This window comes from Antedon bifida, chromosome 4, assembly GCF_963402885.1.
Source record: "Antedon bifida chromosome 4, ecAntBifi1.1, whole genome shotgun sequence".
Lineage (NCBI taxonomy): Eukaryota > Metazoa > Echinodermata > Crinoidea > Comatulida > Antedonidae > Antedon > Antedon bifida.
Genome location: NC_136229.1, coordinates 21,341,717 through 21,367,505, shown reverse-complemented (window position 1 = coordinate 21,367,505; position 25,789 = coordinate 21,341,717). Strand labels below are relative to the sequence as shown.

The 25,789-nt window shown below is 32.8% G+C and overlaps 3 protein-coding genes across 5 annotated transcripts in view; 2 read left to right on the top strand and 1 right to left on the bottom strand.

Moving 5' to 3' along the window:
- The window catches only part of LOC144840212 (sorcin-like), a 134,448-nt gene extending 125,103 nt beyond the window's left edge, over positions 1 to 9,345 (top strand). Inside the window, exons 2-8 of one of the 3 annotated variants that reach the window (XM_078695945.1) lie at positions 2,956 to 3,028; positions 3,445 to 3,705; positions 4,071 to 4,198; positions 5,311 to 5,385; positions 5,808 to 5,882; positions 6,012 to 6,180; positions 8,000 to 9,345. In XM_078695945.1, coding sequence (XP_078552071.1) covers positions 2,987 to 3,028; positions 3,445 to 3,705; positions 4,071 to 4,198; positions 5,311 to 5,385; positions 5,808 to 5,882; positions 6,012 to 6,180; positions 8,000 to 8,032 — 783 coding nt within the window. In that variant the 5' untranslated portion in view covers positions 2,956 to 2,986 and the 3' untranslated portion in view covers positions 8,033 to 9,345. Of the gene's footprint in view, positions 1 to 2,908; positions 3,029 to 3,444; positions 3,706 to 4,070; positions 4,199 to 4,794; positions 4,923 to 5,310; positions 5,386 to 5,807; positions 5,883 to 6,011; positions 6,181 to 7,999 lie in introns of those variants that run through there. The other 2 variants (XM_078695946.1, XM_078695944.1) reach the window with 2 other exon arrangements.
- On the bottom strand, positions 31 to 2,652 carry LOC144841464 (UPF0193 protein EVG1 homolog). The gene is made up of 6 exons (XM_078697796.1): positions 2,549 to 2,652; positions 2,089 to 2,151; positions 1,665 to 1,847; positions 1,222 to 1,356; positions 835 to 935; positions 31 to 721 (listed from the first exon to the last, which is right to left on the bottom strand). The coding sequence occupies exons 1-6, from the start codon at positions 2,646 to 2,648 to the stop codon at positions 590 to 592; spliced, it is 714 nt and encodes a 237-aa protein (XP_078553922.1). The 5' UTR covers positions 2,649 to 2,652; the 3' UTR covers positions 31 to 589.
- Positions 9,346 to 10,016: 671 nt separating the features above from the next.
- On the top strand, positions 10,017 to 20,445 carry LOC144839703 (GTP-binding protein Di-Ras2-like). Its single transcript, XM_078695168.1, has 2 exons — positions 10,017 to 10,307; positions 18,742 to 20,445. The coding sequence occupies exon 2, from the start codon at positions 19,032 to 19,034 to the stop codon at positions 19,737 to 19,739; it is 708 nt and encodes a 235-aa protein (XP_078551294.1). The 5' UTR covers positions 10,017 to 10,307; positions 18,742 to 19,031; the 3' UTR covers positions 19,740 to 20,445.
- Positions 20,446 to 25,789: the final 5,344 nt, after the last annotated feature.

Below are 25,789 nucleotides of genomic sequence, written 5' to 3'. Positions count from 1 at the left end.
GAAAAACAATAAGTTAAAAATATAAGTCTGAAACTACTGTTACATATTTATTGAAGAATAAAACCCATAAAAGAAAAAAATAAAATCTACAGAAATCGCACAAATAATAACACTGTTAAGTCTGTAATAGCAACATCGTCAAACAATAATTTAACATGTCTTATAAAAAATAAGGGATTTGAATACATTTATATATATATATATAACTATGATCTATAATTACACACAATGTACACATATTTACTGGGATGGTTCACATTAGAAATTATATACAAAACTCTAAAGAAGACTTTTTAAAGAATCTTTTGTTCTACTGAACAAAGTAATGTTTCTCTACTGAACCACTTTGGAAATCAATACTTTAGCGTCATTCAGTATAAAGACAGAATAAATAAATACTGAAGGTTGTACTTACTAGAGACAGTCCATCTGAGGATCATATAACTTTGTGTAGTCATTCATGTGATCTTCAGATGAACAGCCTCCAGTAACAAGAGTTTGCTAGTGTAGACTAGGCTTAAGATTCTACTTGTGGTGCCTTATTCAATACAGCTACATTCAGCTTCTTAGTGCTTTTTTTAAAATGATTTCACCCTTCACTGTCACCATCAAAGGAAGGTTCAGGAATGTGATTATCATTAGAAGACTTCTTCTGTTTTTCCAAAGCATTCTTCAATTCTTGAGTTTTCTTTTTGTCTATTACTTCCATTTCTCGTATTTTCTAAAGATAAAAATATGAATTGCAAGGTTAATTTAAATCTTTTAAGATTAATTTCTTTCTTTCTTAGGCATTGCCACAAGAACAGCCATGGTTACTTATTATAGGACACCTACCTGTGATATTTCTGTTGCTATGATACTTTTATACTGCTTGCCTCGCCCTAAACCTTCCATCTCTTTGAGAAAACTTTGACGCTCATTTATCTCTTCTTGTACTGCAAAATAAAATACATTATTTTCTACATTAAGGCTCTGTCTACAGTACACTATCAAACTTTATGTGACAACAAAATATAAAAGTGCCCTTATATGGACATGATGACATATTATTTATTTAACTAAGAATAGTTTAAATCAAAACTTGTTTAGTAAAGTTGAGGTAAGAGAATTTGAAGAATATGGCACTTTTTATTAATCACATTCAAAGTTGAGAAGCAAGGATAGAAAATGTATTAATTTTGTATACATTATTATATAACATATATCAAACAATATTCTTACGTTCATCAAACCTGTCTGCCTCTGGCTGTGGTTCTGGAGGTTTTAGAACTTCTTTCTTGCGCTTCTCTGTTATCTTCAAGTCCTCCCCATAAGCCATGAAGTTTTGTAATCTATTTTTCTCTCTTTCAAGATTTCCTATCAATTAACAAGAAAATTTAAATAAAATAAATATTCCTTCCATAAGTAAGTGACTTTACAATACATATGAAAGTTATGAGTTGTGTCCATCTCCACTGCCTGTACTTTAAAATGACTATGGAAGGCTTTTTTATTTACAGTATTTGCTTTTAATAGAAATGAAGTATAATGTCATGCCATGCTCAAATAACAACCTTATACAATAATAATGTTTACTCGGTTCAAAGAGTAATTTATGTATGCCATGCAAAAGGTCAACCAATCAATGAATTAATTGCCAGTTACAACAGACACACATGACTTACTGCTTGGACCTGGCAAATATTTGGGACGTTCGTAAGCCCCTGATTCTTCGATCTCATCCCGGCTGCGAATACCACCTTGGTACTCCCTTACATCCACTTTAACACTGGATGGTTTTGGTGACATGGGTTTTCTTGGCTTAGCACTACTTGTAGGATTGCATTTCAGAGGAAGCTTGTTTCCATCTGTATTAGAAAAAGTACACAATTATTAAATATCTATTCATTTAATAATACAAGATAAAAAAGTTTCTACAGGTAAATTATCGTTCAATGCAAAGCTTGTCTGGTAATCTGTCTTACAGTATACAAATTGCTAGCTTATACAGATATGCCTCTATCTGGATCTTTTTTTCAAACATTACACTACATACATACAGTATGTATTCAATAACATCATCACTTTCTATAGTATGAACACACTTACTTTTCATCGTATTTTGGAGTTGACGTTGTTGGAAAGCAGTTAATTTCGATTCTTGCATCATTACTATAAATAAAATATAAAATTAATACTAGCCTAATAGTACTACTTAGCTAAAACCTAGGTTAATTTAATTGATAATTCAATAATTATTATTACTACTATTTAACCTTTTTGTTTAAATCTTTCTTTCCTCTAAGTCTAGTATTGTATCCTACTAGGCCAGATCTAGGCGGATGCTAGTCAAGACGCCCCATCGCAAAGTCGCCGATCTAGGCCTAGGCCCGAGCGGCTGAAAACGGCCGCCGGGCCGGCCAGCTGGCTAGCCATAGCTAGCCTAAAAGCCTACTGGCCTACCTAGCTAGGCCTAGTACTAGGCTAGATGGAGGGCCTAGTGTGGCATAATTACACACTATTCAGCACTAAAACATAATGTGTTGGATGTTTCTTATTAGTTAAATACCTTTCAACAGATCTTGTGTTTCTTTAGTGTAGGCTGGCGTACGGGAATCCCATATACCACCTTTAGAAACGGAAGAACCCTTGTTGTTACGAGAAGCCATCTTGGATTTTTAAAACGATTGCTATCAACCACCTCTGTCACTTTGTTGTTCATTTGTTTTATTTTATTTTTTACCTATAATTATATTTACTATGATATTCATTAAAAAAATATTTTAAATATATAATTTGTCGTAGTATACACTTTTTTTTATAAAATTTGATGTATTAATCAATAACAATATAATTATGCATTTGAACACTTAGGAAAGGTCGTCTGCTATTAGCAACACACTTCCTGGTTGATAAATAGGGGGCGGTAGCCTAGCCTAGTGCGTAATTTTTATTTTAGTGTAATTTACTTCGTTCCGAGTTTTAGATTAGAAAACAGCATACAAACATGTCTTACGGAGGTAGTCATCCAGCCTACAACCCGAATCATGTAATTAATATATCAGATAATAAACAATAGGTTCACAGGCCTATCTATATTAGGATAGGGCTAGCCTACCAGAAGCTAGGCCTAGGCTAGGCCCTAGCCTAGGCTAGTATACTCTAGTAGACAGTGTGTGGGGCGGTTACAAGGTAACTCAAGGTCGACCACAGTGCATTTCGGCCGCCCAGTTTTTTACCCAAAACAACATTCTGTGGTGATAGGTAACAATGCATTTGACACAGTCGACTGTGCCGGACTGTGCCTATACCACCTACATGTCAACAGAAAACTATATTAAATTACATGCATGGTTGACTGTGCTGATAATGATAGCCAATATTATATTTTCAAACATTTTAGTTTTACTTTTGATGTATACTGTCCTGTTGCTATTAACCATTTTCAATCTTTTTAATATTTAGGGTGGGTATGGCCAGCCACCACAGCAATATGGACAGCAACCACACCAAGCATATGGAGCACCACCACCACAGCAAGCATACGGTGCCCCTCAACAACATTACAGTGCTCCGCCTCAGCATGGCTATGGTGCCCCTCCTCCTCAGCAAGGGTATGGTGCCCCGCAACAAGGATATGGTGCCCCACAGGGATATGGTGGTAGGCCAGGAGACCCTGGCCTACCACCACAAGGAGCAAATGAAACTTTATGGTATTGGTTTAAGGTGACTACATAATTGTTCATTCTATTCATCCATCAATAAATCATGTGATTATTGTTGTTTTTGCCTTAGGCCACTTTGGAAGTATTAAAAACATTAAACAAAAATATTAAATTTTCAGGTTATTACAGTAAGAATGTCTAACAGTTACCAACATTAACTTTTGTTTTAATTCACTAACATTGGGAGAAAAAGTCCTAATATTTAATGTTTAAAGTACAAAGAAAAAGTAATCACTATTTGTAGGCGTTGGTTATATTGAAACCACAGGTTTTGTAATTTGTATCTTTTGTGTTTTTCACTCATGAGAATTAATTAAGAAACATCTCTTGCTTTTTTAATGCACATTTCCCTCACAATGACCCAAGGCAGTGGATGCGGATAGTAGCAATCAGATCACAACAAAAGAGCTCCAACAAGCTCTCGTTAATGGCAATTGGTCAAGATTTAACGAAGAGACATGTCGACTTATGATAGGAATGTTTGATAAGAATAAGTATGTAGTCGGTCAATGTGAAGTGCTATTTTAAAGATGAATATCTTTTTAATTATAATAGTAAATTTGTTAAAGATTGAATTTGTGATTTCAAAAACTATTACATTATTTGCCCAAATTTTTATAAACCACTTGGACAACAGTTTGAAATATAATGTTTAATTTGATTAAGTTTTTAGATTTATTTTAATTAAGAAATCTTTAACAAATTTACTATTTACACAAATACAGAGTAAAGCTATATCTACACTATCAAACAAGTTTGACAAAAAAAAGTATGATGTGCCCAAATATGGTAGTGATATGCCTAATAATGGTAGTGATATGACATCATTTTTTTTGTCACATAAAGTTTGATAGTGTAGACCGAGCTGAAGGTTTAAGCTATGGCAATTATTTGATATGCATACATTTCACTGCTTGAATAACTAGGGAGATAAATTGCTTAAAATTATAAATGAGAAGCTTCGTAGAAATAAGCTTTGAATTTAATCCCTCCTCCTGTGCATGTTCTTTTATTAATTGCCTTGGCTTAATTTTCTACTCTGTCAGTGCTTAGTTGCTTGCTTAATTCTAGTACTTTGCTGTTATTAAAGGCTGTGGATGTTGACCATAGTGGTTCTATAACTGTGAACGAGCTTCAGCAGGCTCTAATCAATGGTAATTGGTCCCATTTTAATGAAGAGACCTGCCGCCTTATGGTTGGCATGTTTGATACTGACAAGTAAGAGTATTTACATGATAATTTCAATGTTGTAACTTGGTGATGGGAATTCGAAAAAAGTGCTTGCAGATTGTAGGGAAACAATGATTGTGACATCATTGCTTTCACTACCTTCTATGCAACATCCTTTAAGAAGAAACTATTTCACTGCTTTGTTAAATACTTGTTACTATACTAATGATAAACTAAAGTATTATTTCTATTTTCAAGCATCTTGTGCAATAATAAATTACAGCATTGCATATTCTGCAGCCTTTAATCTCAGTATGTTGATTAACCATGGAGGTATATAATACCTCAATAGTTTAATATTGGTTATATGTATTATATATGCTATTGCACTATCCAACTGAAATAAAGTGATATATAATTTTGTACCTTCATTTAGAAATGGAACAATTGATTTTAATGAATTCTCTGCTTTGTGGAAATACATCCAAGAATGGAAACAATGCTTTGATAGGTAAGCGCTTCTCCCTCAATCCCCAAAGCAACCATACCATTGATCAACCTCATCTAAAGCTCTGTCTATGTCCATACGAACATGATGATGTAATTTCACTACCATATTTGGGCATATCACCACCATATTTGGGCAGATCACACTTTTTTTGTCAAACTAGTTTGATAGTGTAGACAGAGCTTTATACCATAGTTTCAATCTAAATACAGTGATGTAACGTAGAAATAAAGGTTTTCACAAGAAAAGGGAATAATCTCTGTTCAAGCCACTGAGTTGTCAAAGGCCTCTGTGAAAATGTGATCAGGTTGAAACCTTACCAACCGTACTGGTGGCTATGGCCCTGAAATAGAAAACATATTATTACCATCACATAGCAATCATTGTCATTGTCACCATCATTTAAATTAATTGTTTTTATATAGATTTGACAAAGATAGATCTGGCAATATAGATGCACAGGAGCTGCACTCTGCTTTTGTTACATTTGGTTACAATTTGTGAGTATTTTAATAATTAATAAATCTTAACTTTAGATTTTATTAAATTGTTTTGTTATTTTATATTATTATAGTGTTATTATATATAATAATTGTGTTTTATTTTATTTATTATTTAATTAAATATAGGTCAATGAACTTTTGTCACTTGATTATGCGAAAATTTGACAGAACTGATGTCCATACGATAAAATTTGATGACTTTATCCAGTGCTGTGTAATGTTGCACTCACTCACAGAGTCATTCAAGCGGAAAGATACAAATAGATCAGGCAATATTAAAATACATTATGAAGAGGTACGTATAGTATGCAAATACATTTCAATTGCAATTATGTATATTACAAAAGTTATGCAATCAGTAGACTTTATAGATATAGACTCATAGCAGACTTTATAATAGATTTTGAATCAGTATAGTTAATGTATAAATTTTGTTTATTTCTTTTTTCGTCGCACTTTAAGCTATGTTTACACTGAGCATAGATTTTGAATCAGTATAGTTAGTGTATCAATTTTGTTGTTTATTTCTTCGTCGCACTTTAAGCTATGTTTACACTGAGCCCGGATTCTAGGTTGGATGAAAAATAATGAAAAATGTGTGTAGTGTTCAAACTAACCATAGAGATAATCCAGGCTCAGTGTGAACACAACTTAAGGGTATTTTATATTACTAGAGGGTGAGCTCGCTTCGCTCGCTCCCCCTCTAGGAAGTGTAGACGATGGTTCTCGGAATGATAATGACTCGGGACGTAAACAGTTTTAGAAGGACATTCTGGCCTGGACAATTTCGGTCGGTTACCATTATTTAAATGCTTTTGATATTCGTAAAACTAAACGTACTCACTAACCTAAGTGTCTTAGATGATTAATAGCGTTTAAGGCGTATAGTGTTTATTGAGATATGAAAAGTGGTAAAAAAGAATAACAAATGCTTGGTAAATTGTAGATAACAGTCCGAAGAAATCTACTAAAAATAGTATAATTGGGTTATAAATATAATATTGTGGATGGGCGTTTATTAGATGTATTTGGGGTGGGGTTGAGTAGCGAGATAATTATTTGAATTGATGTTTTATTGGGGAGGTGTTCCGGGCGTTTATTCAAATAAATACCATCGTAATTGGTATAATTAATACACCGCGACACAGTGGCCTAAGAAGAAAGACGTTTTAGACGGCTTGCAACATGGGCAGAAGTATCCCAGGGTCCTGACGGGACACAGATAGCGCACAGTATACATAAAGTCTTGGCAGATTACTCAAAAACTCGGCTATCGGGGTTTATGTACTACTATTATATACCTTCACACACGCTTTCCGAAAATAAACAAAAAAACAAAATGGCTATCGCCACCAAGCACCAACGGCCAACTTAGTTGAAACAGGTAGTTGTTTTACAACTCCCTGGTTGAAACCAACACCTTACCGTGAACCCGCAAATGACTTCTACCGCGCGTAGAGTTAAAATTTACCGATTGAAATCAGAAAATTTCTTATAAAACCCTTTATAATATCTTCCTAAGATAGAAATATGGAACAATAGCGTCGATGTGAAAACTAATGTTATCAAATCTACGTTTCGCGGTACATCTGAGATAGATAAAGCTTGGTTCCCACTAGAACGTAACGCAAGGACGTAAACGCAACGCAAGCGTGTTGACCAATGACAAGCGAAGTTATAGACAGTTAGCAATCACAAGCGAATAAGTCATCGCTTGTGATTGGTCAATTCACTTGTGTTGCGTTACGTCCTTGCGTTGCGTCGCTAGTGGGAACCACGCTTTAGGTAGGTATCCAAGGCGGAGATTTGTACCGAAGTTTTTGCATTGTGCTCGCCTATGTCAGAATTAACCATAATTTATATATAGATTCTCTATTTTACTTGAAAAAATTATAGTAGAGTAAAAGTTATATTTTAATACTTTTTTTGAACTTTAAGAACTCTTAACCTATAAATGATCATTGTATAATTATACCTTGCATAATTTAACGCATGCAGTAAAACCATTACTTATTTATAGGAGTTTTATGTCTAATTAAGTCAACATGTGTCTACACATAATTTATACATCAGTTGCTTTATCTTCTATTTATCATTCATGGTGTGTTTTTCAGTTTTTAGAAATGGTTCTTGACACGTCTGTGTAAGAAGTTCTTTTAAATATCCAATTGGCTTTGTTTGTTGACATCTTTGTTATGAGTTATCCTACTCAAATGGAATGACTGTAAATGTATATTATTTGATGGATACATAATACATTTTACTACCTACAAAAAACTTGAAGGGTAGCGCCGGGTTTTAAATTTCTATTGGTTATAATATAAGAACCTTTAACACTTGTTTTGCTTACCACTAACGAAAAATATATGGAGTTACAGTATTATGAATGTTGGTGCAAAGGTTTATATTTTATAATAAACAATAGAAATTTAATATCTGGAGCGTTTAAACATTTTTGCCAGCAGAGATTTAAGCTTGCAAATGGTGGTCTAGTAGAGTTCAGAGGTTTCCTCATTGCTTCTCAAATCTTGTCATTGCACTTTTTATTGCTAATTAGTATTACTATATTTTAAAGATTTTATTATTTAAATGAGTTGATTTAAAAAACATTGTGGCTTGGGCTGGATATAGCAATTAAGTTATAAAATATGCACATTGTAAGACAGATAACCTGGAAACAAGTGCGTTTTGCAGCTTTCTCTGTCATTCTTCCATCGGCTTGACAGTGGAAGAGATGAATTAGAGAAATGTACATTCGTCAAACTTATGCCAGATTTAAACTTCATAGTATTTTGATTCATGTATTTGCTGTATATCGGCATTAGAACAAAAAGTTGTTCTGACTATGCAATGTGAGTATAGCTAGCTTTATGTCAATTATCTGTTGACATATCGTACTATTTCTTTTTTACTACAGAATGCCGTATTACAGCATTTTATTGATGTGTTGGTTTTTTTTACTGAGTTTAGTTTCAAGGATATAATCCAAGTTGCTTTTAGTATGTAATATACTTGGGTTTCTAATGAGAGATGTGGGTGGAAGTATAATTTAGAATTAAAATGTATTATTTAGGCTAATTAAATTAAATTTTGTAGTTTAATTTTAGGTTATTTTTTAGTAAAAGGCCTTTCAGAAGTGCCACTTTTTTTGGTATCCTATAGTCACTCTCTATAATTAACAATTAGTTTTTTTTAACTTTGATGAAATTCTCACAAAAACAATTTGTGAGATGTTTTATAATATAATTAATTAATATGTTAAGGAAGACACAATCAGGAACATTTCATATAAATCTAGAATTATGAATACATATTATGAACGTTTATTATAATTTAACCATTATAAGTTTCATTTATAATATTCTTGGTACATACAGTGGATATTGTAGAATTGTAATATAATTAATATTATATTAAAACGTATGTGTATATTTTGTGTATATTTTAACAATGATTAATATCATATTATAAATACATATTAATGGCCAATATTATTTCATGCTTTCTGAACACAGTTACAATGTTATAATACTCAGTAACAGATTCATAGTTTATGATAACATTTTACGGTCATATATATTCCGACTGTAAAATAATGTGGAGACAATGTTTTAGATGTAGTATACTGTACCAGTAAATAATATAACGATTTTTAAAATGTAATGTACCTGATTAATATTGGAAATAAAAGTATGATTTTTTTGTTATAATAGTTTTATATAATAATATTTTTAAAGCAAAACTTTAATATTTAGACATGACAATGAATCAAACTGCAATATCGCCCCCTAGTTCAACTTTTGTACAATAAAAAAATACGTTTTCTTTATTTTGTTAAAGACATTTTCGCGGTCTTTATTTATTTTAAATTGAAATAAACTTGCACTGCAATATACACTGATATTGATATGAATCGGCAATCTACTATTGATCAATTCTATTAGCAATGCTGCAGCAGGTTTTATTAACCGTCTGTCTGTACATTGCATCAGTATTGTGTTTTAGTGATACACAGTAGTTTATTCGACCTATTGCAGTTTCGCGCCACCTACATTAACGTCTGCTTGCTACCGTATTGGTTATAACATCCAACGCAGACTACATCACGTTTAGTATCGTAGAGCAAAGAATTGCTCTATAGTATCAAAGATAGCAGTTACACAGTTTATAGCCTGTTGTTATTGGACAGCGCGCACTATCAACAGATATGAATCCATAAAAAAAGTATTATTACTATTTCATAATACATGTATGTACAATGCATTGATCCGCCTTCACTGTCTATCTTGGCGACAGATGGTGTTTTATAATACATTGTATTAGGATTTACGCGTTTTCTGTTGTCATACTTGTGTATTCGAAAATCGGTTGTCGTATTATTTGGCGGAATACATTGGAATTACAGTTAAGAGCTGAAACACGGTAAGTATGAATACATCAATGTACATAAACTAAATCTATCTTTTGATACAATAACGTCTGGTGTTTTCATTAGTCGTACCATGCTTCGTAAGCCTACATCCAAAATATGTAAATTGTTTGTTTTGCTGTAATATATCTACTATTTGTTCGACATTCACACAACCGGTATTGTTTGGTTTGTAACAGATTTCGTATTTTACGAATTGTGGTCTTTAGAAATTATTGTATACTTACAAATGAAAGAACGGTCCGATCAAAACCGTTTCCTTTTATCTTAGTGTAAATGGTTGATGTGTATAACATAATTGCAACCGAACATAAGGTACCAGACTCAGTGACTCAACAAACAACTACTAATTGACACTATAACATTTGAATTACCCATTAAATATTTTGAAATACTGAAATTACTTGTTATGTATCCTTCAAATTGTTTATCATCTCTAAACAAATATGGTTGCCAAAGTAGAGTGACTTATATTATTGGAAAGTATTTTATGCAATTTTACGATTAGGCCTACTATTGGTATACTTGCTGATTTGAGAGATTTGCGTAGCATAAATAATTGGAATTACAAGCTAGCGTTAATACCAAAACACAGACTTACTAAACTGTTACAGATTAATTGCAAATCCAACTTAACGAATCTTTTAGGAAACGAGTGAAAGCGGTCGTGCTAAAATCAACTGAGATATACAAACAGAACAGATCTGTAGGGAGTATACGGAATAGAAAGGAAATAATTTGTACCGTATGTTATTCTAAACAATATTTACAAACAATTCAATCAGAAAGAAACATTTCTAACTCTAAAAAAAGACACAAAAGATGTTTTGATGTTACTCTGAGGAATAATTCTTAAATTATCATGATAGTCCAAACTCTCTCAGATATAGTCAATAGTAAAACAATTAGCTAATTAAATACAAACTTTAAAAAAAAAACTCGTATTAATATTGATAATCAATATTTATTTATTTATAAAAATATACGGAGTTACGTTTGTTTCCATTTTAAAAATATATAAATAAAATACAAATAGATTGCACAAATCGATTAAGATTTTAGAAAAAAAAAAGAAAACCATTACAGAAATTAAAGATGACTACAATTTAACAATTACAGTACGTTCAATTATTAAACTGTGGGTGCTTTGAAAGCCTCATAAATGATAAAAGAGAATGGAAAAGGCCAACATGGTTAAAAGACCTATCTTAACATGATTCGATAGTAAAGTAAATATATAGTCAGAAATAAGCTTAAATAAAAGCATCAATTAAATAGATAAATATACTTTTTTCCGATAAAAAAGATCGTGCTTAATATCGACTTTCAAAAATCTTCAATATATTGTTTTTACCCTGAAGGGATGTTTTATTTGTCTTAAATTACATTCGGTCTGCAGTCAGTATTCATTATATAGTAGTAGTTGAAGCTAACCGAGCAATTTCTTGGTCTACATAATCGGTTTCAAATTCCTTAAAAAGATGTTTAGCTTTTCATTGCTACAAAAAGGAATTCTTACTCACAATTTGTTCTTTATATTTACTTTTAAAAGAACATTTATGTCTACTACAGAATTATCTAGTAAGCCTACTTGGTTTAACTTTTGCATTTTCTTCTGTTGCGCTAGAGTTAATATAAGTGCTTTTATACTTTTTTTGTGAGATTCACTCACATTTATTTCAATTATTTCTTCATTACTAAACTTAATCAGAATCTTGATTATGATGGTTGAATATCATTATAGGCATTTCATTCTTTGAAAATGAAACTATTGTTGTTGCTTCTTTTTGTATATTTCTTATATTTCCCATTCACCTTGTGTAGATCTCTAGATAATTTCACAAACTATAAGAGTGTATTCAATGCGTTCTATTACTTATAGAATGTTTTTCCTTTCATCATCCCTTTGTGCGAATACACCGTAGGCCTTTGTATAAGCCGTCCATCGGTACATGAAATGCAATATAATACATCAAACGTCACTCTCTTTCAACGGCGAACATTTTTAACTAATTGCAAGATTGTGAGATAATAAACGATCGTATATCCTTCTGATGTTTCTTAAACGAGGTTTTATGAAGTGTATGCATTCGTTATCAAAACGTTATTGACAACATTTAAACTTAGTCGAGGTAATTAAAGAAGCGAGTCAGTTATGATACGAAGCAAGTATTTTATCTCTGATATTCAAAAAGGTTTTCTGGTTTTCATTTATCCTGTATTTCAATGTATGTTTTCTTCTACACTATTATAAATCGTATAGTATATATCTTACTGTGTGCATGGTGTATTGTAGGGATTCGATTTAACGCTCATGGCTTCCCCACTGTTTTCAACGAAGGCTACAGTACAAAATACAAGACTGATTTAATTTTGACCTAAAAACGTTAATTGATGTGAACCCTCTTACGATATTTTTGTAAACAAATCGGCAGAAACATAAGGCTATTAAAATCATTATTTTAGAGCTAAGATTTTACAGCATGTAATTTAATTAAAAAGCATCACCAGAGATTTCACTAATGGATCAGTTTGCCTCTTGTTTACACACAACTCATTGAATTATTTTCTAATGCAATTTACTTTATTCTCAGCCCTATGTAATGACGCTTTTACATGATGTAACTTGATTCGATTCTGGTACGGTTTTATGTCTAAAAAGACACCAAACACTTCACGTCAAGAGACGGTAACATGCTTTGTCCAAACACACATAGGCATAGTGTCAGGGGTAAACCCATGTGAGTGAGGTTGCAGTCAGGAGACAACAAACTATAATTAATGGGGCTGTTTATTGTCGCTAGACGTTAATGTACGAGAACCTGGTGATACAAAAATGGTAGTATGCATTGCGCATGTCTTAATTATTAACCATCGTCAATATAATTAGGAGTAATAACCACTTAAATTCATTCATTTAATTCATTATCATTTATATTAATAGTACTATTATTAACGATCTGTATAAATTCAGAATCAAATGTATATAGGTTGCTAGTTTCACACGATATATATTTATAGTGAACGTGCAATTAATTTGCTATAAGTATACCGTTTACGTTGCGTATTCCACTGCAACTGACATGATAAAGAAGGCCCGCAGGGAGAATTAGTTATAGAGACCCCTTTTGATAGCAAACCCCTGGTTAATTACGGTATTAATCAACGTTTGTTAGCTAAAGGTGATCAGTTATAATATATACCACGCTTCAAAGGATTACCTAATATTCTGAGTACTCGAGGCACTTTTTGCCGAACTCTTAGCGGCGTTATATATTATACGACCAATTCTGACTACTTACGGAAGTTGTCGTTATTCTGCAAGCTAGATTTTAAGTAATCTGATTGCTTTAGTATTTTGTTGATTGATAATTATATTTTACTTGTATGCAACTTTTCTGTATCTTATGCATAGTGTGCGTTCAGATTGTCTAGACGATTTATATTTCTCTCTCTTTCCCTTCGCTTTTAGATGCTCTTTGTTGTTCGTAATCTTTTATATGGATGTTTGAATTATATATGCTATTCTATTATTAATTGTAGACAGCTAAACGAGACAGACTATGCTTATTTTTTCAACGGTCCTTTATTGTTCAAGGTGAATCACTTTTTTACGATTGAAGTTTGAATCTTCTATTTTTAAAAACATATTTTATGATATTCCATTCAGAACTATAATATGACTTAATGCAATCGTTGTCAGCGGACCACCAATGTTTAAATGCCTATCGAAAATAAGTATACACTTACTTAATACACGACTTGAATAATTTATATCACAAAAAGACACAGTTATAATAATTAAATATTACTTAATCAGTGTTAAGCTTTCTTGGCGGTGGAAATGCCCCTAAGTAGGAATATTATCAATACATAATATATTAATGGCTAAAACTGTGTGAAGTTAATAGCAACAATGCCAACACCGTAGACCAATAAAAACTAGTCTGGCATCACTAGCAATAAGTTCTTTTTTTTAGTAATACCACCCCTGCTACATTTCCCAGCAAACTCCGGCTTTTACACACTTACGATATCTTTTTTTGCTTATCTATTTTGTATTCTAATCAAGTTTAATGAAATAAATAAGAATAAATAAATAAATATAAAGTCACATGATACCCACAGCATTAATGTTTTCAGCATTTAGCTGGTTCACATAATAATCACATGGCATAATTATTCATATTCTGCGTGCGTCTAATTTATTTTCCTATATACTGTACACTGTCGGTTAGGCGTAGAAATTAATACTAAATGACAGTTTAACCTCCCCCGTCGTAAATCTTATGATATTAAATAGAGAATCTAATGGACAATCAATGCCAATTTTAAATCATTTATCTTTACTAAAATACTCAACTGGCATGTTGTTAGATGTTAAATTATGTTTTTAATGGAATTATTACGTGAGTCATCTAGACAAAGAATCTGTGTATATTTAAAATTACTATCGCATAATTGCATTTATTGGGAAATTGCAAAATTCACCTTTCTACATTTTCAAAGAATAACCATAAATAAAAGAAAATCTGATGTATTAAATATATAGTGGTTCTGAATTAAGTTGTAATAAACATCATGGGTCTGAACAAAAGTTTGTGATAGAGGGCGCGATGTAAACTCTATGCGGCGCTCTTTAATGTAATTTTAATTATTTGGAGATAAAAGAGAATCAACATTAATTAAATTATACGTCAAATCAAAATGTGATAATTAGGTAGTTTGTTATCTTTATCCTGTTTTTCTGAGGTCAACTCAATTTACTGCATGTTCACCCATAGTTAGGTAGGCCGATATTGCTGTTATAGGTCGACCTGACCGGATCGATAGTATAATAACCAAATCTCAGCTTTGAAAGAACAATTGTCCCTCATAACCTGGTTTTATCGATTCAACACATTATCAACGTTGTTATAGAAACGGAAAACATTGTGTAATGCTTCAACTCGCACACAACGTGTAGATTAGCGTTTGTCACGTAACTTAGAAAATTAAGAACCATCCGGCTGAGTGGTTAAGTTAAGTTATTGTCATGTCCAATGCTAAATTACGAAACCTTTCAAAGGACGTGAAAGGAAATTACGGAAAATTAACGACGACCTCACTGTAAAAAAAAAAGCAGCAAAGAAACTATAATACAGGCTAACGAAGTAAAGAATGCCCAACCTGGTGCTAATGTCGATTTAATTTGTACTGGAGAAAATAGACGAGTTTGCAAATCGTTGACAATGCAGCACCGACACGTTCCATTACATGGCTTGTGAATTCTGGTATTGTTGGAACGTGTGGCGCTAGTAAATTTGTCTTTTGCGTGTGTGGTGAGCATCATGTATGTTGCCGCCACAACTATGTTTGTATCACTTTTGTCACGATTTGGAAATGGAAAAGCATAATAGCAAAGTGCAATTAGTAAATTAATTACAAATTTAATGAGGTAAAATTTAGATTTAAGTGGCTCACTTAAAAGAATCGTATGGCGTTATATTGAAGAAACAGCTGATATGAATACAAAAACGGATGATAAACGGAAGCGTTCAAAAATTACCCCTTTATATACGGTTTATTCACACGTCATGTAGCGGCGCGCGCGCGACAAGCGTAACATAAAAGTGCATTGTGGGTTAAAGATTATACCATACAGAGATTTATATGCAATTCACATAATAATTATATTATATTTTGGATATCAATTAATTATTCATTTCTTTATATTTATAGTAATGTTTCAAAATGAATTGTTAGTGTTATTATGACAAGCTAAACAACAGAAACATATTTCGATGAGGTTTTTTTTCAGTTAATATATTTGTTATTAATTTATTACTTATGAAGAAGAAAGAGTTGATATAATAATCTTGGTAGTTTCTATTTTCAGGAATACATAAAAAGACGAACACAATATCTCCAAATCAATAGTGTGTATTTACGAGAGCATATAAATTATGCTTTATTGGACACGTAAAATATAATTAGCACCGAAAATGAAACAGAAAAAAAATTATAATAATTTTCACTAAATCTGTTTTTATCGTCGTACTAAGATACGATCATTATATATAATATTATAATGTAGAGAGAGGGGTGGACCTGACTGGTCCCCACTAGAGGACTTCAATGAACTATTCCATTGCATGTTCGGATAATTTCGTTACACACTAGTTCTTCTTTTGGACAATTTTACATTAGAGACATATAAAATGTTATCGTATTCTAATCCCCAGCCTGTCTGTCGCGCATGACTTCCAGCATGTTTTACATTATTAATGTCTTTTATTATAGTCGAATAGCAAAAACTATTTTATTGTGAAGATTAGTGAACTGTTGAGGCAAAATTTACGAATAAATTGATTGATGTAATGCGTGTTATAAAAAAAAAGTACCGCGCGGTAATTACCAATCATGCGATTACTTGAAGCCGACATACATTTCAAACTTTTAAGTCGAATCCACAGTAACATAATTTTTCCTGATATATAGGTTTTATTCAGTTAAAGTTGAAGTTCTAGCGTTCAATATTAGTTACATTCAATTCCTTTGAAATTGAATTTTCGTTTATCAGTAACCAAGGAATCATTTTATCTTTTTTTAATGTTCAAAGAATTTCATCTTATTTATTTGGTGATAAAAAATGATTTAAAACGTTACTTTTAGAAGAAATATAACTTCAGACATAATTTCATATCTTAATCTATCGATTGCAATTTGGAATTCTACCTAGCATTCTATTAAAGCTTAAGACATTGATTAATACGCCCCTGGATAAAGTGGCGACTACAGCCAGGTACAGGTAAGACTGTCCCTGGATAAATCTGGATGGATACAAACACTGTATTGACCGGGGAACTTGCAAAATTTATATTCTGAATAGAAGGGTGATGTTTCATTCAGTTCAGTGATGTATACTTTGTTATCGAATGCAGAGAATTAATTTATTGTTCCAAAGAGATTTACGTGCGTGTTAGCAGAAAGAAATAAGAATCTTTATGGTGTCAACTGGCTCTTTTCTTCAGAATAGTCGTTTCGTTTGATGAATAGAAGGTGTTTCATACTCGTAAAATCCGAGTTCATCACCGCTAAGCTATGTTATACCTAATTGACATAGTTGATAAATAAAACTTCGTGAGCACATTAAGAGTTATTTATTTATGAAGCTTAAAATGTTGCTTTAAATCGGGCCTAAACAGTGACGACACAAATTGATTAAAGCCCAGTATCACAAAAAGTGGTACTGAACTGTAATAGTGTTGGGTTTTTTTCCTTCAAAATTCAATATTTTCTGTTTCAGGATTATGTAAGTACTACTTGTGACAGATATAATTTCTGCGTTGCTTCACACTCCATGGAAAAGCCTGAACAATCTCCCTAGTACCAAAACCCATCATTCTTAAGCCAAAATGTGTAGAAGAAATTTACCTTGTTGATTTCGATTAATGAAAGAATTACAATGCTTCCTAGAATGTATCTAATATTTTTAGCCATTGAAAGTCACGTAAACATCAAAATTGATCATACTATTGTAAGAAGCAACGTTAGCTGGAAGCGTCAATTTCGTCTCTCATCTTTTTTCACGATGACATTATACGTTTGCTTAAAGGGGAACTTAAAGCAGCCATTAACTTAAGAATTGTTTCTTTACATATCGATGCAATCCAACATCATTACACGGCCTTCAATAAAATAAAAATGCATTTATCAAAATACAACCTCCTTCATAATAAAAAAAAAAAAGGTATTATGTTTAATGCTAGGCAAATGGCCACAGTTTCTGGAGCATTACAGGCCTTAAACTCGCTCGAGTAACTTTGAAATTAGCTAGCTGGATCTATTTTGTCATGCTTATGATTTTAAATGGAATTTCTAAAGGGCAGCTGCTTTTGGTCGGGTTGAACAGCCTTGGAGATAACAATCATTAATTATGAACAGTTTCTAATTTACATTTTAAAATATACAACATGATGTCATTCGAACAAGTACCCGGATGGTTCCTGCTAAAAGCATTTTCCATATTCGTCATTAGTGCTTTAATTGTTTTTAATTTTTGATTGGCTATGATGTAACACAGCATCTAGTAGTCGTACTCGATGACTGCGGGCGTAAATAAATTAGAATAATAACGTTTGTTATTATGTTAACACTACTGAAAGGATTGGTGTTAGGTTTGACTACTGTGGTAATATATTCTTTGGAACGGAAGTGAATTTTTTAATAATGAAATTTAATCATCATATTTTGTTTATTGCAGGAAATGAATTGATTGCTAGCAAGCAAAAATTACAACAATGGCGTTCTTATGTTATAAATTTGATTTTAAAAATGGTTGTAATTAATCTGAGTGCGATCAGATTAAAATAATTACTATTTGCTGGTCAAACTAATAATTAACGTTGAATAAGTGTTTTAAAATCTTTTATGTTTTTCTCGTAGGGTTGTTATCACCATGACGACATAGTAAGCAACGGTATAGTCTTTGCTTAAATCGTGTCTTTCAGCTATGAAGAGATTGCACATGAAGCTTAGCAGACAAATGGAACACATATTTGTTGAATGACAATGATACCGATTGGATAAAAATACAATAGAGGTTATAATTGGTAGCTAGTGAGAATACATTTAATAAATAAATTTCGAATAATCAAATTTATTTATAATTGCGTCATCAGTTGTAGCTACTACAGTACATTTTCAATTTTGCAAAATTCATACTATTAAGTAATATGTCGGATTCGGATGAGCGTTACCGAGTTGTTGTTCTTGGAGCTGGCAGGGTTGGAAAAAGTTCTATCATATCACAATTTCTACAAAATAAGTTTGAAACAAAATATAAAGAAACTGTTGAGGATTTACATTGTAGAGAATATACGGTAAATGGACACAATATCAAAGTTGATATTCTGGACACGTCTGGAGCAATGGCATTCCCTGCAATGAGAAGATTGTCTATATCAACTGCGCATGCCTTTCTGCTTGTGTACGCTATAGATGACCGTCAATCGTTTGAAGAAGTTCGTAAGATTTACGAACAGATTCGAGAGCAACGATCTAACTATGATCAGATACCTGTAGTTGTAGTTGGCAATAAGCTAGATATATCGATTGGTCGTCGAGTCGGCGAAGGAGAAGTCAACGATATAACTATCAATGAGAACTGGCATTGTGCACATTTAGAAGTATCTGCAAAGGAGAACCAAAGCATTCTAGACATCTTTCAAAAGCTTCTAGAGCTTGCAAAGATCCCAGCCGCAAGAGAGTTAAGCCCAGTGCTCAAGAGAAGGATGAGTGAGTACGGATACAAGTCAAGACATAAGGATGGCAAATTTAGAGTTTCCGACAAGGATATGACACGAAGTCGTAGTCTGATTCGGAGAAGCAGTAAACCAAAGATGAAACACAATGGCGAACCGTCTGATTGCGTCATCTCTTAGCCAATATATATACTTATTTTAAATTAAATATTATGCTTTCTGTTGGACCATGGTTGGACAAACCGGTTGGTTGTTTGTTGGTGTTAGTGACACGGATGATAAATTGTTGTTGCGTAAGACTGCGTGAGCTTTTAAAGAACGCTCTCCTTAAATTTTGATATAAATGGCATTTGCCTTTTATTACCAGTAAATTGATAGTTGTATTGTAAATAAAATGAATAATAGCCGTGGTTATTCTTCATGCCAAACCTTCTTTCTACGGTGGTTCAGGTTTATATATAAAACTACAGCACCTCGATCACGTGGATGTTGCCATAATAATTCCAAAAGAGCGATTTGTGCTAAAATCTGGAAATGCAATTGGTCCCATCACATGATATCTTGTTAAAAGTGACAACACTGTCTACATTAAAATGCCTTCGGGTGAAAACTAAATTTTCAACGATCGAACTCCAATTATTGTGACACCAGAATTATAGCCACGGCTACTAAATGATCACCTTTTGTACCTAAATCAATCCACAGTAACATTTTAATAGTGATTTGTATTTAACGTGAAGATAATTAGAATGATTGTTATTTTAAATTATTTGTATTTCATTGTAAGTTATGTGATTTGTTTAAATTATCTACTTCTGTAAGAACCTTCCGATGTTATTTATGAAATTAAAGCGCAAATAGGCCTATTTGTTGCAATTCATTTTCAAAGCACTTTATTGTATTTCGCTCTTCTGTGTTTGTGACGTTTACATTGATGGTTATAGAGTTATTTCATTTAATTGTTGGTATTTTTAATTGACCTCACGACTAATGGATTCATATACTCTGCAGCTATACGGTACTAAATGGCGGGCAAAACTGTTAACAATTATTTTAAAATTTAAAAAAATAAAAATATCTCTATTTAAATCTAAATCAAAGGCAAATTACTGAACAAAAATGACAATGCTGTGTAGTGTGTATCAGTCGCTGGATCTCAATGGCGATACAAAATAAAATAAGCAAAAGGCTAAATGAAAACGATGAAAACAGCCAGAACAATTTTCTTTCGGGAAACATCAAGTGAACTGGAATGAAAGAAATAAAAACAAAAGAGGCACATGCTGGTAAATCGAGGGTGGAAAGAGTAACAGTAGAATATCTTAGTTAAAGCTAAGTTTATCCATTTAAAATTAATATCTCTTTTTAAAAGATGAGCATACTACATGTTGCGTCAGCTGAGCACAATACATATAGCATAGGAAAGTCATTGAACTTGTATTGAGTATTTACCAAACTGCATGCTGCAATTTATCATTTTAAATCGAGGATCTTTGAAGAATGGCATAACTAAGTTGGTATAGTGTCAAGTCAGATAGCCTACTCCTTTACCAGAAAACCATTATAGATTCTTTTCAAAGGTGATGAATGTAATAATAACCCTGGTTATTCATGAATACAAAGTTCAGTAGCTTAGTGTACTTACTGATTTTCATATTACATCATTTACTGTCATAAAGTACCTTTGAAGTAGAGCATAGCACGCCGACTAGAAAGACGATGTCGTCTGCTACTTTATCTAATTTACCTGTGTGACGCGCTGTCGATCGCGAATCGTAGCTAATTATTGCAATTGAATGCTTTTAATAGTGTACACTCTCAGTGGAGGACACTAATACAAGGTGATGTAAATCATCTCATTGATTGACAAATGTTCGGCGAACTATACTAGAAATGTTGCCTGTGTGAATCATAAGACAATTAAGTGCTTTTGGCGGGAAATGTATGTTGACAGAACTTATTTGCAGAAGACACGTACAGTTCTCATGTTGGTACATCCGAAAAAGCGCAAACAACATAATGAGTTTGTCCATTTACACAACATAACATCTAGTATAACCATCTCTGATCAAACATTCGTTGTGGTAATTCAACAAAATCATTAGACAGATTCGCATACTGAACACTCATAAATTCAGGAATATGTTATTGATCATTTCAGTTTTTGTAGGCCTACTGTAGTTTCGGCAAACACTCAACAAACATACCTTTACAATCTCTGCGCATACGCAATAATATACTCTAGTATACGAGCTATTAGAGTAGCAAACCAACAGTCCATTAACCCATAGGCCTACTTTCTATAGACATAAGCAAAACGGAAAGCGATTATTCATAATCTGTTTCTACGAATGCCTCGTTATTCGGAAAGGCATGCAATTATTGACAACATAAAAATGTTTATACAGTACATTAACTCCCCCAGGTTCGGTTAATAAATGACTAGATTCAATTCAATGACATTCCCCTAATGATGCTGACTTTACTATTATTCTAATTAGAACGTTTATTTTATTTGTAATGTTTAATTTATCTAATTTTTTGTTATGTAATCTAAGGTGGACAAGTCAGTTATTAGTGAGATTTGCTTCAGCGATTTTATTCCTTGCTTATTGTCTACTTGATTGCCGTCGTCTTGTGTTGTTTCTTGTTTGAGATTTTTAAAAAGACTAAATAAAGATATGAATGAATGAATAAATGCCATTAAGCATAGGTTATCCCGGTACAGTAAATATAAAACATTAAAGCTTTTATGATGCGCGACGATACATATTGGAAATATTAGAGGTTTACTCGCTTGGAAAATATTCTCATTTGAAACAAGGTTCTTAATGATAAAGAGGAATGCGGGTATACAGGAGAATTCACGTTAAATATGGTTGCAAATTAACAAATACATATATTATCATGTTTAAAACAAGACATTAATGGAAACTTGATCAAACCAATACAATTGCCTTGATCTAACCCAACAACTTGATAATGACGTCACTGAAGAACCGAGCCGATTTACAATCCTTTTGCTTCTGCACACGGGCCATAGCAAGGAAAGTAAAATTACTCTTCCTTGACCACAGAGATTTGATACCCGTTGCTGTATTTGCTTTCTCTCCACCTCCATCGCTATCTTGACAAACCCAAATAATATATCCATTCACATTTTTTTTGAATAAAATATCTGAAAACAGCACGATATAACTTTTGACACTAATATCTACATTTATTTGCCAGGAAATTGAAATACGTGTTTGTCATTATTATGTATAGTGATGCGGCAGCGATTCGAATAAGACGTGGCAGAATCATTCATATGTGATAGATCAGACGATGCAATGATGAAATTAACGTGAAACAATAAAATAGATAACTCAAATCAGGGCCGTAACCAGGATCTGTCAAGGGGGGTTCGGACACTAAGTATTTGGGTCACTGCCCAAAAATGCGTATTTATTTTTCAGGTGAAAATCGGCAATTCATTTGCAACTCTTATAAACTTACAAACACGTATCGCTCGACGTACGCTCATACAGGGAAGAAGGTATGAGTTATTCACAAACGAGTTTACGAATTTTTCAATTTACGAATAACCTTTTGTACTGTGGGGCACGTATTTGGAGAATTTTCAGAGATGGGGTGAGGTATTGGGCATGTCAGGGATGGGGGTTCGCAGTCGGCTTAGGGGGTTCGATGTAAAGGGGGTGGGGAGGGGGTGGTTCGTCCGAACCATAAAAATCCACCCTGGCTACGTGCCTGCTAATAATGTTGATATTTATTTTGTTAATTGTGATGAATATTTTGTTTGTGAATAAACAACACAACTATCACCGATTACTTTACTGTATGTTAATATCTATACCCTAACGACTTGTCCACATTATCAAACTTTATGTTTGGACATGATAATGTCATATCACTACCATATTTTGGAATTTCACTACCATATTTGGGAATTTCACTACCATATTTGGGAATTTCACTACCATATTTGGGAATTTCACTACCATATTTGGGCACATCACACTTTGTTTGTCAAACTAGTTTGATATAGTGTAGACAGAGTTTAATGCAATAATAATACACGGTACAGTATTGTGGCATGAACTATTGGACGACAATACATTTATAAGATTTAAAAAAAAATTTAAATTGCAGCAATAAAAATGTATTCTCGTTAATCTTAGTTGTTGAATAATTATCTTAAAGTCTAGTTGACGCAGTAAGTGTAGACACAGAAAAGATTGACGAGTAATACACAACCTAATCAATTAAAAACTCTTCAGAACCTGTTTTAACGAATGCTTAATAAGCTATATGTGTTTTTTATTTTGATTTACTGTGTAACATTTACATAAACTTAATCCATATTGAGCAAATTCAACACCACTTATGAGTGGCTTTAAATTATTTGCATTTAGATTGAATATTTTTTTCATGAGCGTTTTCAACGAATGTACTTGTCTGGACAGCAATAAGTGTGTGCGTCCAACTTTGTTTTTTAAAAAGGACCACTGACTTAATATGACACAATTCGTTTATTGTTCTTAAAAGTAGGTCTGTTGCATGACTAGCAATCGAAGTTGATTGCCATAATGTTGTCGCATCTTGCGCCTTTAAGCTGGAAATTGAGTTGTTTTTGTGTCTTTGATCATCAGCTGTTACGAAAGAATTAACGAATATTAACGCGTTTTTTTTAAATAACAATGAGCATTCCATCATTATTTTATAGATAAAAACCGAACGAATAATTGACGAATGTAACGCGTTTTTTAAGACGTAGAATGAACAGTATATATCCATCATATAAAATTAAACCCATGAAACCGTCAGACAAAACGGGTTATCTGAGCCATGACTGCCGAGTGGTCTTCTAGTGGTGTCAGCAGGGTTCCAGAGTTTGCCCGGTGAATATTGTTGGGCGCGCGAACAACACTAGAAATAGGCCTAATCTGACAGTTCTTTTAAGGTAGGTCGGTAAGCAAGATTGCTGTTATTTTGTGCCTTTTTTTTTATACAAAAAACTGTATAACAATGATTAAAACATGATTGATTAACCGTCAACCACATTTTGTCCACATGCTCAATAAACTGTTTGGTTATCCGCTTGAATATTGAGGTTGCTGTCACGTGGACGGACGATACATAAAAGACATCTCTTGAACGCGCGTTTCTTGGATTAGAAATAAGACACTTGTCACGCTTATTAGTCTTACCTGGCGAAATTAAGATTACATGAAAGGTAAGTATTATTGGATATTGTAAGAATATTTTTATCTCAAGAATATCTTTATCTTTTATATATAATTACCACGTTGAAACACCGTTCGTCAGATCACCGACCAACGTTGGGCCCGGTTAGAGCTTGGATGGGAGACCATCTGGGAATACTGGGTGCTGTATATGAAGCTGGGCTCCCATTAGGCATTTGAAATCAGCACTGCTAACTCTTACGGCAGCCCCTGCATCTAGTATGCCTCTCTTCTGGTTAAGGTGGGCACTGGACGAGAGAAGGCCTTTGGTCAATGTTGAGATCAGCCAAAGGTGCTTTAAACAGTCCTGGCTTAGCATCATTCAGATGAATGTAAGATTAATTGACATTGTCGTTTACGACAGAAGTCGGCCATAAAAGAAAAAAAAATAGAATATCACGAAATATAAAAATTAATACTATTTTATTTCACTTCACACATGAAGAATGATAGACTATACCAATATAGTTAGCTAAATTTAAGGTTATCATGCATTTCCCCTCCCTCCCTTCGTGTTAACCAGTATTATGGTCTATGTACAGTACGTAAAGATTATTTCTTGTATTAAGAATGTGCAAAACAATCGATTATCATCATGAAAACGATCCTATTTAATATGCATTTAATCCTTATGCATTATATTCAAATCTGAGCTTAATTTTAAGCCGTTGTGTACGCTATATCGTATGTTACACCTTCTAAAGCGACAATGAATATTGTTTTATTATTGTTCAAACAATTGTAGTGATATCGGACAGCAGGTGTTTTCCTTTCCACCACGGATAAAAAATAAATTGCCTTACGCGTGTAATATTCGTGCGTTCGTCACACTTGAGTAATCAGTTAAAAAATAATTATTGATCTAAAAAATAGAGAAATTCAGCACGACTTTTATTTATAATTTATTTATTTATTTATTAAAACATATTTAGGCAGGATAACATAATTCAGAAAATAAAAGATCACAAAATTTCTGTTTTTCAA